Below are 15424 nucleotides of genomic sequence, written 5' to 3' on the forward strand. Positions count from 1 at the left end.
GCATTTTTAAAAAATGTTTATTTTACAACTTTATTCTATTCCTTTCTACATGTGTTAATAATTAAATTGTTTTTAAGAATTTTTCAAAGTCCTGTATAGACGCTTTGGCAATCTCTGTACAAAACACCTCGTCCGGCAAGGATACTAGCTGGTCCAGAGAGATGTAGCTGGGTTTTGCTGGGTCATACTGGGCTCTTCCCAAAAATGTAAGAAACTTGTGTCTCTCTTTGATTCGTAATAGCTTTGCGTTGAAAACCTAAAAAGAAAAAAAAAAAAAAAAAAAGGAGAATGCTTTAGGTAGTCTAAATTTCAGATTTTGATCAATATAAAAAACAAAAAGCATTTTTTAGACAAACTGGGGATCTAGCAAGAAAATACTTTACATCTTTTTTCCCCTCATTTATGTCAACCATCAGGTAGGTTGTATTTAAATACAAAAATGACAGGCTCAGCTGCCCTAGTCATGTCATGAAACTCACCAGTTTTGAAGATGACAAGGAAGAACAGAGAAAGGAAAGACTGACCACACCAACAACATAGAGTGGAAAAAACTAACCACTTACTCTTCCGAAGAGAGACCATAAATAATGAGGTGAAGCACCACAAAGCCATGATAAGACAACTGAGAAGGAAGTGAACAGGACTTGTGATCATTTACAGGTAAAGGAGGACAAACGTGAGACACAGACTGGAGTTACAGAAAGCACTGGTGCTAAGATACGTCAGATACCAAGATAAGCAGCCAAAATGAGGAGTCATAGTTCCCCATACAAGTTTGGCTTTTTAGCCAGTTTAATTAGAATCTGTTAGCATTAGCTTTAGGAAGAGTGTTGTTGCAGTTTGGAAGTAGCAATTTATACTTTTTTTTCCTTGTAAGAAGTTAGAGTGACTGCCTGTCAGCGCTTGATGAAGTGAGAAATACTTTGAACTTTCAGTTTGTGAGGAAATAACTTTAATGAGAAGATGGAACAAAAATCATCAAAAAATTCATTTATTTTCACTGTTTATTGCTGCAGCAGAAGAAAGGTCAATCCGACCACATAAAGGATAAAAACTTCTTTGCCTTTAAACTATATTTTCAGATCTTGGGATGTACAAAATTTAATTTTTAATTCGGCAAACATGAAATAAATGGTTATATGTTTATCCTGTTTACTGAGCAGATCCTCTGCACAATCTGTCTTCTTTTCATGTCTCTACACAGAAGATTTCAGGACAAGGAATCCCTAAGCTGCTATTAATTCTCTTTTATGAATCCAAAAGAGACAGGCATGATTATTTCTGTCAAAAACTTAAAATTGACCAGACGCGGGGCTGGGAGGGCACATACACAAGGGAGAGAAGAAAGGCACTTTTACACTTGAATACTCAATGGTTGCTGACTTGTTAATAAAAGTCTTCCCAATTAAAGTAAAAGCCACACGTAAGTTGAAGAATTGTGTGTCCTGCATACAGCAGGCCTCCACTTTCACCAACCTAGTGAAACAGTGATGCACACAACACCTACAACATATCCCCGGATTAACAGCTCACCTGAGGAAAGCGAGTAAGCATGTGGTGGGGAATGCCCATGATGTTGTGCAGGTAGTCAAACGTCTGTCGGAGTCTCTTTCTACTTGCAGTTAAAATCTTGGGGGTTTTATACGCTATCTGTTGAATTTCGTTACGTTGAAAACCAAACTCAATCTGACAAACCTGAAAGAGAGTAGAATTTGATTTTCCAAAGTCAGCTACAGCAAACAGCTTATTTTAACATGCCACTGAAATAAACTCATGCAAAATTCTTCTACCCTTTGTCACATGGCAATATGAACGCAAGCCATATCATCATCTTCCAGTTCTCTGAAGTCAGAGAGTTTAAACCGTTTATCGTCCTGCATTAAAGTGTAATTTGCTTATGAAGTATTCCTAAAGTTAAGACAGCTTCTGTGAGTGCTATCTATTTTTCAGTTTGTCCAAGATATGAACAAAAACGCTTGTGTCTCAGTACACATGGCAGTTGCGAGCACAAAAACTCTCCCCTGAGAATCCTTCCTAAGTTGAACCTGAAAGAGTTGCGTAGAATATGCAGTGTATTCAGTTTATTTTACAGTTGGTTCATGTCTAAAGTAAGATGTCTTTTTCAAAGACTGCCTTGACTGCAATTATGGTTTCCCAAAAGGAAAAACAAAACAGATTTTTTCAATAAAATCATGAGAACTCCTCCCGACACGCAGGATGGCAAGCAGTTCACTGAGTTGTTGAGAAAGGAATTCAGCATAGAAGAGTGTCTGGTAATTCAACCATTTCTTCTATCCTCCAGTGACATTTACAAGGAGCTTGTTTTCCGTCATGAATTGGGTGGGCTTGCCAGGCAACACAGCCAGACTTTCAAATCCAGCTCAGGTACTTCTTCACAGCTGGCACAAAGATGGTGCTTTTTTGTGTCCAGTTTGATGTGCCAAGCCCGCTCTCTTCCAGGACTGCCTGGCAAAAGCAGAGGGAAGGGCACGGAACTGGGTTTTGAAGATACTGTAGGATTTCCAGGCCTTTACAGGCAATTGTTTCTAGAGATGACTTTAATCAGGTCTTTCGACTCCTGATTCTTCCTTAACTGCTTTATAATATTTGTGTACCACAAGGAACACTAACCGACTACGATGGCATTCAAATATGTAGAGATGTATTTGCACTGTTGTGATGCCTTCCACAGATCTGAGTTAGCAGGGGGCAGCTTACTGCAGTAAGAAATATGACTGCAAGTAAGACTTCTTGTTAGCTCACTGGAGCCATACAGCCGACCCCACTGCAGTTAACTGTGGCAAGTCCCTTTGCCTTTTCTGTTCTACTATGTGAAACATTTTCCTCGACATAAATAGTGAGCTCAAGTGTAATTTGCTTTGATTGCACTCAGATAATATATTTAACACTCAGTAGCTATACCATGTATGCTAATATCCTTACTGTGCAAGTCCTAGCAATGATCAACACACCCTACATGATTCCCACAACAGATGGTGATAATGCAAACTTTCCAGCTTTACCCTCTCAGTGAATCTCTAATTGTGCTTGAAGAGACCTTTGGAGGATGGAATATTCTATCCTTGAGCTTGCTTAGTCCGTGATTGGTATCTTTTGACAGCCAACATGAGCTGCAGCCTTTATTTCCAATTAGCAGCCCGCTCATTGAGGGGTAGCACCAAATCATTCCTGAAGCGGTGTTACAGGGTTATGCTTTGAGAATGCTGCTTGCTCACGACCAGCTTAAATCACACAGGTCTGACTTCAGATTCTGAGTCAGAAACATCCAGCTTCCTGAAAAAACAGAGCTTCTAATTATCAGTAGATTCAGATATCAAGGACTTGAAATTCTTTCTCCTCTCTTCATAACATACGTTAAAAATAAGGATGCTACACTTTGTATTTCCTTGCAGATAGGCAAGATAGTCAGATAGAACTGCGAGTCTCAAAAAACACATTCATCATAATATACTGAATCCCCAGCCTGTGGAAACAATGTTCATTAAAAAGAAAGCAGTATTAATTGGAACAGGCTGTTACTTTCCAGTCTCCTCCCTTACCACACACACACATTTCAGATTGCAAGATTCCCAGTGCTTAATGGTTTCAGAGCAGTGAGTCTGTGTGAAAATTATATATTTTAATTCATAGTTATGCATTATAGGATAATGGGACTTCTCAAATTGTTAGACTACATCATGCTGTTTGGCCTAGCTGGCTTTACAGCACAATAATTAAACCAATACACAGTTACATTTTCAAAGGGGAAAGGAGTCCCTGTGGGTTTGAAGTTATTTACCCAACAGTTGTTAATAACGACCATCTGCTATCAGACAATAGGTGTCAAATGCACATTTTGGCAGACTAGCTACCTGCCAAGAGGAAAATAATCAAACGCACATTTCTTGCTCCTAAATCCTCATGAACAATTCGAGTTAGCAAAAAAACATAGTAATTAAGAAAAAAAAAAAAAAAGGAGAGAGCAAGCCCTATTTTTCACTCATTGTAAAAAAAAACGGGTAACAATTTGTGTCATCAGATACCAAAATCTGGCAGGAAGGGACCCAGATGAAGTTTGTAACCTACATCAGAATAGAAAACAGAACAAGACATTGTTTCACGTATGCTGTACACTGACTGGCAAACCGCAGAGGAAAAGAAGTGGTCTGACAAAATCCTCAGTTGTTTTCCATCTTCACTAAAATTATTTCATTAAATTCTTTCTGTACAGGATTCTTTTCCAGGGAATTTTATCTTCTGTCAACTCAAACTATGCAGGTACTCAGTATATTTTTAACTTCTACTAATAAACTTACCTGAAGATTCTCCTTTACAGGCTCTAATTTGCCAGTCAGTAGTCTTGGCAGACGAATTACCAGATCCTTTGTCTGCAATTAGGGAAAACACACACAAAGGAAAGATTACCATGAAAGCACAGTTGCAAATATATCTGTAAAAAAAAAAAAAAAAAAAAAAAAAAAAAGGATATTTTTTTTCCAATTGGAAGAGAGATGCATTTTCACTTGCATTTCATTTTCTCTCTAGCCCAAAGCTGAGTTTGCAGGAAACAGTTATGTATTAAAATGCAAATGTTACCCAAATGTCACGTTAATTTGGAGAACAAAAAAATACCATAGCCTCTATAAAACAGATGGGGAGAAGGAGTAAAACCACTCCCCAGAAGTAGATATCATGCTGAAAAGCCCTCTCTTGGTGCTTGAGTTGTTTCTCCCCATCTCTTTAAAGAGAAGTAAACAAAACACTACCTGCTAAAGGCTATAAAAGGATTTTTCAACTGCAGTGCTTTATTTGTCTACTTTGGGATCTAGTAACACCATAACATTATGGCAACACAAGAAATTACTCCACATCCCCTGAGCCATGGGACTACTTGTAATCCACCCTGAGTACAAGGCAGTGACTAAACCCTTTTCGAGAGACATCTCTTACCTCAAGCCTGGAAAGGCCAAGAACAGGCACTGTGACAGCTATGACTCTTCAACTAATAGAAGCCAACAGAAGAACAAACGATCCCCCTTGAAAATTGACATTTATTGCAATCACCAGCTACTGCAGGAAACAACTCATATTGTCCACTCATTCTAAGATGCTTCAGCTGCTAGCTCCCCTGACTATCCCAAAGCGTGGTGCTAAATACCTGCTAAGCATGTCACAGTGTGGTAGCACTCTGAGAAACGAAGATTACTCTTGGTGAACTAGCACATGACTTGGCATTCAGTTTGATATTATATTTGCAGATTTGACTATTTAACACTGATGAGTGAAATGTTACAGTATCTCAAAGCAATGAAGAGAGCCAGTTAATCTGCTTCAAGTTAAAAAGTTGCTTGCACCGACAGATTCAGTCCTGTGAACTACTGCAAATAATAAAACTGGGTACAGGCATGCTTCTTTGTCAACATCCTGCAGCTGATCATCTTCAAGAACTGTACTTAAGCATATTTTGAATGTCAGATGTCCTATTACATCTACGGAAGGTTAAAATCATGTTATACCTTCCTGCAATCCTGTGTTATGCTGGTAACATCAGCAGGGCTCATGGATAACCTGCCAGCACTGCCATGTAAGCATTCATGTTCTGAGACTTTACAGATGTCACTGATAAGGTACCTAAAGACTTCAGAGTATAGTTTTTACCTTTTTTACACTGAGGCCAAGTTCAGTTTTGAAGAAACCCAGTCTGTTATCCAATCTTTCGACTGAAAACAACAGCAAATATGGAGCTCTTGAGACCATCTGAGCAATTTCTGCGTTACCAAATTTTTTTGATTTTAGGTAAGCCACTCTAGAAAGAGAACAAAAACAAAATAAAAGTCTAGTGATGAAAATGTTATTGCCTCCATTTATTCAGTACTCGCTTAAATTCCTCAGTGGTATCTTATAAACGGACAGATGTTCTAGCATTAACATGCAACTCTGCCAAAAATAATTAGGGGGAAATCTGCAGTTATCATAAAAGCAAAATACTATCCCTTCCAATTAATTAGAAGTAAAATAAACCTCAGAGCAGATTGTCAATACCGAAGACAGATTTTAATTCCTTCCAGCTGTACTTAAGCAGATAACTATGTTAACCTATATTTAACTACCAGCCTGTCTCCTAGATTGCAAACACATTAATAGATCATCATAGGGTATGGACAAGAAGATATACACAGCCTCTTGCTATTTTAATCAATTCCATTTCTACTGCTGAAAGAACAGAGTACTATACCTCATACATCCCTGTTTTGCCAATAGCACTGGAGGAGAAATATCGTACAACAATGCCATCTGTAGAGACATTGTCCAAAGAGACATTTCTAAATCAGCTGAAGTTACTTTGGTTACCATAGGTCCCTACTTTTCAGTCGCTGCTCCAAGGATTTAGTCACAAAACATCTGGTTGTCAGAAAGGTGAAGGGGCTGACTACAGTTTTTATGTTTAACAGATCTTTCTTTCTTTCCAACTCAAAACTTTTTCCAGTTTCTATTGAATTCAGTGAAAGTGAAATCCTACTTCAAGTACTACTTACAACAGATTATTACCATAGCCCCCAGGAAAAAAAAAAAAAAAAGAGGAAAAATACAGCATACAAAAGAGACATGATTAACCCATTTGCCACCATTTACAAAAAACACACTGTTATGTGAAGTGGTTCCCTTTGGTTACAGATGATCAGAAAAAGAAGTACTTGTTATCAGATGAACTTTGGGCATACAAGAACTGATTTCATCTGACTAATTAAGATACTGCATGGACTGCAGAACATTCTGCAGAAGTAGATACTCAGCAAAAGATGCCTGGTCTTATAGTGGGGGAAAAAGGCTGCGTGTTAAATTATGTCTTGTTGAGAGAAAGAAGTAAAATACCTTCTAGTACCTTCTAGCCACTACAGCCTCCCTTTCTTTCCACAAACCCTGAAAAATGAAATAACCATAAGTGAAAAAATCTCTTCAGAGAAGATAAAAGAACAACATCTAGAGAACCAATTCCTAACTGAGCAGGTATCCCAACACAGAAGGTAGTAGCCTAGTCTCCAGACAATGCTGATGGAACTGGCCACAGAAACCTGACAGACACAGACATTAGGAGGGGGAAGAAATACAGGATGCAAAAATAAACAATTGTCCCTTCAAAATTTATCCCGTTATATTCTGAATGAAGCTGTTTGGCTATGCTGTTCTTCTTCCATTCAATTTTTCAAGGACACAACTGCCAAGCATTCTAGAAACAGAGCTAAATGAGCAGATAAATAATAAAATCTTTTGGTTGTCCTGACTCCCCTACTTTTATCTCTGGAACCAGTCATTAAGATTCATACTTGAAGCACTTCTCTACAACCTGGAAAGGCAAGAAGTCTCAAAGAGGGACACCGAGATCATAATCAGCTGACTCTAGGCAATGGTATATCAGAGAAGAACAGTCATTCAGTCTGACCATGGCTTGAGATCGCTCTGTGAGCATCGGCACCAAGATCAGCCCTCGTTCTCCTACAGCAGTCAGCAGTTGTGTGTAGCATGTTAGCAGTTCTAAGTCATCATTAACAACACCGTAAAAACAAAGCATCTGGTGCAGCTGCAGTGCAGACACTGATTTGCAACTGTCAGAATTGTTATGAGTTATGGAATGTTTTGACTTTTGCAGTGTTTATCTGAAGTCAAATGCCAAATCTATTGAAATTTGTGTTTTGTTTCCTGGCAACATGGAATCCACAGCAATAAAACATTCCAGAGTGATGTAACCAATACCGTGTCCATCTGCAGCAAAGCGTTTATGCGAAGGTGATACTCAGCTTTCAAAGACAGCTATCTGAGCCACATTCACCCTCTGCAGCACGCTTACCTTAGAGATTACACTAAACCATTCATCAATGTCAAAGCGAGATAAACTTACTGAAAAATCAAGCTGTTGAATAAGAAGAAATTGGATTGTACTGTTCAGCCCTCATTTTGCTAACTAAATAGTGACACAGGACAGTCACTGAAAAACAAATCTGACTTCACAGGTGAGTTACAATGCTTATCAGAACAAAAACTACACTCTTCAGGAGAGTACAGGCAACTCAGATGATCTCAGCTCAGGACTACTGCTGAAAAATCAGCTACTTTCTTTCTGGATGCTGTTTCTGAAAGGCCACTTACTGAACAAAAGGATGGAATGGAGGAGAAAAGGAAAAGCCAGGTCTGCGTTAGACCTGAATCTGCTGGTATACCTGTTTCCAAAAAGCTGTATTTTCAGATTTCTGTCTTGGACAGCTACTACGTGCAAAATCTAAGCAGGCAGCCTTTCTTTTCTAGATTTTCTAAATACCAAGATATCTTGAGTTCATTACAAAGCATGTAAGCACACAAAAGAGTTGTTCTGCAAAAGAAGAACTGAATTAATGCAATGCCTAATGTAATTTTGAGAATGTGTCCATTCTCCTGCATTTTTTCTATAGTCAACACACCTAATGAAAGTATGTATCAGAAGAATGAATTAATTCCATTTCACAATCTGTTATTTAAAAGGTACACAACAAACAAACACAGCTGAGTAAAGAAAGGTAGGATATCTGTAACTACAAGAGAAACCAGTAGAGTACACTCCTATAGTCTAGAGCTGGTACCTTGAGTATCTCCTATCTTAACGTGATTTTCTGCCACAGATACAAACTTTATCTTTGAAGTTCTGCAAATAATCCTCCAAAGTTAACAGCCCCAAAATACTGAGAACAGGCTTCAGTTACAACTGTAAGACCAAGCATCAGCACAGGTATCTCAGCCACTGCAGTATGAAGCCCAGCACCCTAATTTAAACCCGGTGCACAAACATTTGAAATCTTTGTAAAAGCAGCCAAGGTGCACACGCATGTGGCAAAACACAATGGTTGATTTTAGACATAAGAAGAACGAACTGCTGCCATCAGTAACATTTTGGACCCTGCCAGGCACACAGCTCCTCAATATTCTTGTTTTACCCACCATTATCCCTTCAACTCAGCTACAGATTTATAAAGCTACTTAAAACAAACAAACAAACAAAACAGTATTATCCCATTATATCTTTAGATACATGCTCAGACAAAGAATTGGTATTGAAATAATGGCCACTGAAGACGATGTTCCACTGTTGGCAGAGAACAAACAATACTACTAAGCAGCTTGATTCAGACAACACTAAAACCAGTGAAATTAACAGTGAGACTTCGGTTTATGACTGACACAAATCACAACTTTCTAGACCAGGCTGCTGGAAAAAAAGGAGTATGTGCACACATCTATCTGATTTCCTCACTGCTTACTTTCAGTCAAATAGCTAGTATATTCAGAATGCAGCATGTTCTAAGTGTTCTCTAGAAAGTCAGACTGCATCAAGCACAGTCTGCAGTACACAGATTCTAAATCTAGGACATTGAAAAAGACTAGAGAGGACTAGGAGAGAGTGGTGCAGAAAACAAGAGTTTGACAGTAAATGGAGAAAACGGCTTGTTTCTCTTACAGTTCCTGAATAAAGGCCCGCAAACACAATGACTTTTCTTAAAAAAATAAACCATTCTACCTTTGGGGTTTTTGGTAAACACATACACACATGAAGAAGCTTTAAAAAAACAAACAAACAACAAAAAAAAACCCAACACATTAGCAACAAAAAACACCCCAACTCCAAAAAGCAGCTAACTACATAAGCCTTGGTCTAAGACATGAGATCTAAAGAGATTGGCATTTATCCTTATGCACATACAAGCTTGAATGACACCAAGGGACAGTCTAGTGCAATACAAGTGGGAACACACAAACAATGAAAATTGGTTCCTGGTAGTCTTGTGTTCAGTTTGGGCTGGACAACAGGAAAAAAAAAGGCACCAAAACACTGTGCTGCTACTAAAATTAAGCACAGAAAAGATTTGTTCTGCTTCTTTTACTGCAGAATCTACAAGGTAAAACCGTATAGAATATGGTTTTGAAGTATGATTGACAGAAGACAAAATCCATGCCCAGTCATCAGTATCTCCCCATCTGCAGATCACTACATGCGCAATCAACATCTGACAACAACAATACAGAAAAAGAGGTTTACATTGTTCTCCAACTTAATGGAAGCCTCAGGGAGCATAATTTTGGAATCTAATCTGACATTGGTAAAGTGAGCAACCTAGGATGGCAAGCTGCTTCTTCTGCGGCAGAGACAGGAACAGACATTTTAGCCTGAACAGCCAGTGCTGGACAGGTAAGTAGGACACCAGAAACTGCTGCAGGGTGAGCACAGGCACGTATGCACACGGATAGCATAAGAATTGCACCTGATGAGCAGCAGCGATTGCCTCCATCTCCAGACACAGCAGACTCAAAGAACCTCTGCAGAAACCCTTTCTTTCTGCGCACCAGTAGAAGTTGCTGCCAGCCATGTCTTGGCCTCCCCCTCCTCCCTGCTCGTAACCCACGAATATCAAGGTTCCTCATGGAAGGACTAAAAGAGGTGTATGCCTTGATACCCAGCAAAGGTTTGGTCAACTCAGGTATCTTACTCCCTGATCACAGCACTACTGAGCATTCCCACTATACCCTTACCCACAGCTGATGCTATCCAACCTCTCCTGACAGCTTCTTGCCTAGTAGAGCAATCCTTGCTCTTCCAAATTCATACCTGTCTTGCTATTGCAAGCCAGTCCGCAACATGATTCACTTAACCAACAACTAAGCAACACGTAAGCAACAACTGCATGGAGAGAGGTGGCTGAGCAGCCCCACACCCATGAGTTAAGCCCATTCAAGTACTTGGCCTGATGCAGTCCCAAGCACATCCTTACAGAGGGATAACTCAAGGCACAAAATCTTAACATGTATTCAAGGGGCAGTCTCCTTGGTGAGTCAGTTTCAAGCAGCTACCAAAAGACATGGTCTTATTCTGTTTCTCCTCCTTCCCAAGGTATGTTTCTCCTCATCCTTTGTATGGAAACTAACAGCACACAGCCACACACCTCACAAATCTGACTGAAAACTTAATAAATTCTGGTAATGGTCAGTTTTCAGATGGATCAGGGGGTTGACTTGACTCACAACACCACCACCACGTTAATGCTGACTGATGATAAAGGAACACGGAGCCAAGGGACTGACTGAGGAAGTAAGCAGCCACAACGGGCGTTCAGACAAGCTTAAGACAACTCCAAAACTACATCTTCAAGGCCTGGGGCTTAACATCCTGTTGCTACGTAAAAGGCATACCTGGTTTCGAGAGCTTCCAGATCTTCACCAAGGATGTATGGATTTTTGGTCAGGAACAGTCCCAGCTGATTGTCTTCTACACCCACATCCTTAAGGAACAGGAGTATTTTTTTTATATCTTTCTCGAAGTCCAAGGTCAGTAAGAGCTGACCTGCCTTTTGACATTTCTCCACTTGGGATAAGTCAACTCCTACAACAAATAAAACAAGATACTGTTTTAATTAAACACAGACCTCATTCCCTATAAATGTCTCAGAAACGCATGCTGATGTTTCTAGGACTATTCTTTTTTTCTTCATTTATTTAGCATACTTTGATTGCTTAACACAGTAAGGTCATGACACCTCCTATATGATGGAGGTATTCCAGATAAAACAAGCAGATTGGTTTCAGACTTTTGCTAAGATTATTTTACGAAGGATGACATCTCCAAGGAATCCTGCACGTGAGGAATCAAACACACCAGTACATGCCACACGCAGTGACCTACTCTTGTCGCACGGAAGCATCTGTGCAAGGAATTCCTAACTCCGCTATACCTGGGACAATTTTGTAGTGAGTGATTCACACACCAATTTCTTACTGCACAGTGCCAGATCTCCCCATCGCAAACATTTGTTTCACCAGCTTTCTGGTATTCCTTGTGCTTCTGGGAAGCGAGGAAGAAGCCAGCAGCCTCGGCCTCAACTATCTTTCTTGCACAGTCCAAATGTTTTTTGATGAAAACTAAAGTTCTCTCCCACCCCCTCATTCTTTCCTCTTCAGTCTACTGTGCCCCACTTTTACAGTTCTGCATAGCAATCACTCTCCTTCCTTCCTGGAAGGGAGAGCTGCAGTGTCTTTTGCAGCAAATTAAAAAATCGTTATCCAGCCTGAATTAAAAGACCAACCAACGTGCACAAAGTGCTCCCTACCTCCAGAAGCTCTGGGAGATACGCTAAGGGACTAGAGCTAGGCAGCCTTGTCTCTAACTAACACAGAATTCAGTAAGCCATACCACCTTTTCTCTTTTTCCATTCACCCTGCATAACATTCTGCTGCCTGTAGCAATAGTCACTGCTCCTATAACTTGAAATTTTCAAATTTACAAAGCCACCACTAAGATCAAAGCCCAAATTACAGGAACTCCAAAGCTCCAGGCACAAAGAAACCACACAAACAAAATCACACATACCTAGCTGGACAAGCTTTGTTAATGTTTCTGAGTGATCAACATAATCTCGGAGCGTGGAAGACTGAAGGGGAAGAAGTGGGTCCGCAAGGATCTGCACGGCTTCTTCCTCAGAAATCTCCTCCAAAGCAGATGAAGGTGGAACATCATCCCAGTCTAGGAAATAAACACAGAAGAGCAAAGTGCATTTTGTGAATGACAAAGCTGTTCCCTTCAAACCCTACGCAGATCTTTGAATCCATTTCAAAATGCAAGGACACTCTGCAAGAGATGAACAGCCAAACTATTGCTGTGTGAAAGCATATGAAAACAGGCTCTGCTCCCAGTTTTTGCTTCTGGAACACTGCCCTGCCACTGCCCATCAAGTCTTGCTCACATGGCCAAATCCAAGCTTAGCCCCTATGTAGCCTGCCTTTGGTCTCCCAGCTTGATCACTGCACACAACAGATCACATCACCTTCCTGAAAAGTCTTCTTTCATGCCTCCACAGATTTAATCTTGCCTGATTACATCCAAACCAAAAGCTAACACAAAGATTTTTCATAGCCCGAAAACCGCACCACCCGGCTCCTTCTCCAAATTCAATGCTTGAGCTGCAGTTGTTTCTGACCTTCAAGGCATTTCACAGCCAACTCCAACTGAGCCATCATGTCTTACCCGTTACGGGATGGCTGCTGACTGCCACCAGCTCTGACAACCAAAGAAACAGAGCTCTGCCTACTCATTAAGGTTTCCAAGTAAGCATCATTATATTTGCTTCCACTTAACTGTGTTCAAAGTCACAGAAACGCTGTCTTTTTTTGAAAAAAAATCTCTAAACTCATTTATTTTTCCACTGACAGAAGCTCACAGCACACAGATCAAGACTGCTGTCTTGCAGGCTGACCGCTAGCATTCACCTCAATGGTCAAGCTGATCACCCGTACTAATTATAAACTCCTCAGGATGGCAATTTTCTGTGTCCTGTTCCTTAGCACAACGACTTCCTAGAAACTAAGGTGACGCTCTTCTGTGTTGAAAACACAAAGCTACACCTGAACAAGAAGTTCCAAAACCAGCAGGAAGATTCTGATGTTCTAGGAAAAGTTGCATAGACTAGCTCAATTATTGCAGCTCTCACCACCTTTTTTTTCCTCAAAGCCTCATCAACAGAAGCACAGTGGAACACTTTTAGCAACATTAACACCTTAAACAGTAATAACAGCTCTCTATGAATTTGTATGCATATGAAGCATTTCCCTTCAGAACCAAACCAAAACACACCAAGGTCCATTCTGGTAGCACTTTTTTGCTACCTTTTTTTTGTTAGACATGCATTTTTTGGCTGTTCCAAGTTCTTTGAATCTATTTTCCTATCAGGAAACAGGCCTCAAATGATTAAAAAAAATTATAAAACCAAACCAACTATGTCTCTCCCATTATGCACTGCCAACTAGGCAAATTGCTCCACGCACACCAGTAAGTCTGCCTGAGAATAAAAATCTGGCACGTAGATCAACTGTGTCGCAGGTGTGGACACATACAAGCTGGCTGACCTGTCAGCTCAGGTGCAGCACTGTTTCCAGAACCAGCTGCAAAAACACACAGACCTCAGCTGCAGCTCTGAGCCACCCCAAAAATAAGCTCTGTAGAATCCAAGCTGGCTGGACTCAAAGCCGAATCTGAATATACAGGACTGCCTAATAACTCCAGATCAAGTTTCCTCAGCATACGGTTCCTAAAACCATTTTGCAGAGGGTGGAAAACGTTATAATACGATATAAGTATCTGAGTAAGGATAAAAGAATGCCACTCTGAAAATGCTTACTGGAAGAAAGTGATGCTATTTTGTCAGGGCAACGACACCAAGGAGACCTCGCATCTATCTGCCTTCCCTCAGCAGAGGGTTTGAGGGAGCATTTCTCATCGTGACAGTTCTTAAGGAGGCTTCACCCTCTGCTGCCTCCTGTTGCCCATTCCTAATCATCCTGGAACACCCCTCAGGACGTGTGAGCTGCTTTGGGAGTGGCCTCCCTGACACCTGCTCAGCTACTACAAGTAGTTATGAGAAGTTCCTTAGATGGCTGCTCCAGACTGAGGTTTCTACCCAGCATGCTGTATTTTATTTTAGCTTAAAGGTACTCTTTATAGGCTAGCGCTATCACAGGAATTCTACGTTAGCTATGGGGCAAAAGCTAAGTGAAAGTCATGAAATTCAGATAAATATTTTAATTAAACTGGGCAAAAAAAGAGAGCCAAAGGCAACACAAGAAACATGACTTGAAGATTAATAAGAAAAGGTATCCTCAAGGCCTCTTACCTTCACACAGTATTTCTGTGTTCAGGTCAGGGATTGTTTCTGGTTTCACTTGCTCCTGTTTTACTGGTAACAAATTACTTTCCGGCGAAGACGAGGATCCACCCTGGGCACTGGCAGCCTGCGAACAGTTCTCTACGGCTACATATCTGTACGTCTGCCATCCCCACGGAAGAAAGCCGCGTCTAGAGGCCAGCAGAGCCAGCGGGGCAGCCCCTTGCCGTGCCTGCACCGCCTCGCTGGAGCTCCTCAGCCTCTGCGGGGCCGTTAAGCGGGCTCTTTGCAGCCAGCAGCAGCGGGCGGCCGGCCGGGCCCACAGCGCCATCCTCCACCTCAGCCGGGCATCCTGCGGGAAGAGAAGGGGCAGAAGGAGGAGGAGGAAGAGGAGGAGGAGGAGGAAGGCCTCAGCCAGCGGAGCGCTGGTTACCCCCTCACGGCGCCCGCCGCCCCCCGGGCAGCCATTTTAGAGCTCCGCACACCCCACGAACCCCCCCAGCGGAGGGCTGACCGCCTCCACAGCCACCGAGCCCGGCATGGGAGGGGGGCGAGCGCAACCGTTGGGGGGCGTTAACGGCCCTCAGGGACCGTTGGGAGCCGTTAACGGCCGCTGGGGACCGTTAACGGCCGCCGGGGCCGCGCCGCCGCCTCACCTGCCCCTCTCAGCGCCCTCCTCCCCACACGGCCCGCGTGCTGCCGGCGGAACCATCCCGGGGCAAGCAGAGGGGTGTCCGGGCGCGGAGGGGACA

The 15424-nt window shown here is 41.6% G+C and overlaps 1 protein-coding gene across 1 annotated transcript; it reads right to left on the bottom strand.

The window, feature by feature from the left end:
• Positions 1-15381, bottom strand: MTERF3 (mitochondrial transcription termination factor 3). The gene is made up of 8 exons (XM_032183168.1): positions 15329-15381; positions 14682-15024; positions 12386-12538; positions 11212-11401; positions 5659-5806; positions 4317-4388; positions 1534-1695; positions 1-256 (listed from the first exon to the last, which is right to left on the bottom strand). The coding sequence occupies exons 2-8, from the start codon at positions 15001-15003 to the stop codon at positions 62-64; spliced, it is 1242 nt and encodes a 413-aa protein (XP_032039059.1). The 5' UTR covers positions 15004-15024; positions 15329-15381; the 3' UTR covers positions 1-61.
• Between the last annotated feature and the right edge of the window lie 43 nt (positions 15382-15424).

The sequence above is a fragment of the Aythya fuligula genome, chromosome 2, assembly GCF_009819795.1.
Source record: "Aythya fuligula isolate bAytFul2 chromosome 2, bAytFul2.pri, whole genome shotgun sequence".
NCBI classification, from domain to species: domain Eukaryota; kingdom Metazoa; phylum Chordata; class Aves; order Anseriformes; family Anatidae; genus Aythya; species Aythya fuligula.

Excerpts from the sequence above, each read along its gene's own strand:
- MTERF3 (XM_032183168.1), bottom strand. The coding sequence starts at position 15,003 with ATGGCGCTGTGGGCCCGGCCGGCCGCCCGCTGCTGCTGGCTGCAAAGA. Across the intron at positions 11,402-12,385 it reads AACAAAGCTTGTCCAGCTAG|GAGTTGACTTATCCCAAGTG; the intron begins GTATGTGTGATT and ends TATTTGTTGTAG. Across the intron at positions 4,389-5,658 it reads TTGGCCTCAGTGTAAAAAAG|ACAAAGGATCTGGTAATTCG; the intron begins GTAAAAACTATA and ends CCCTAATTGCAG.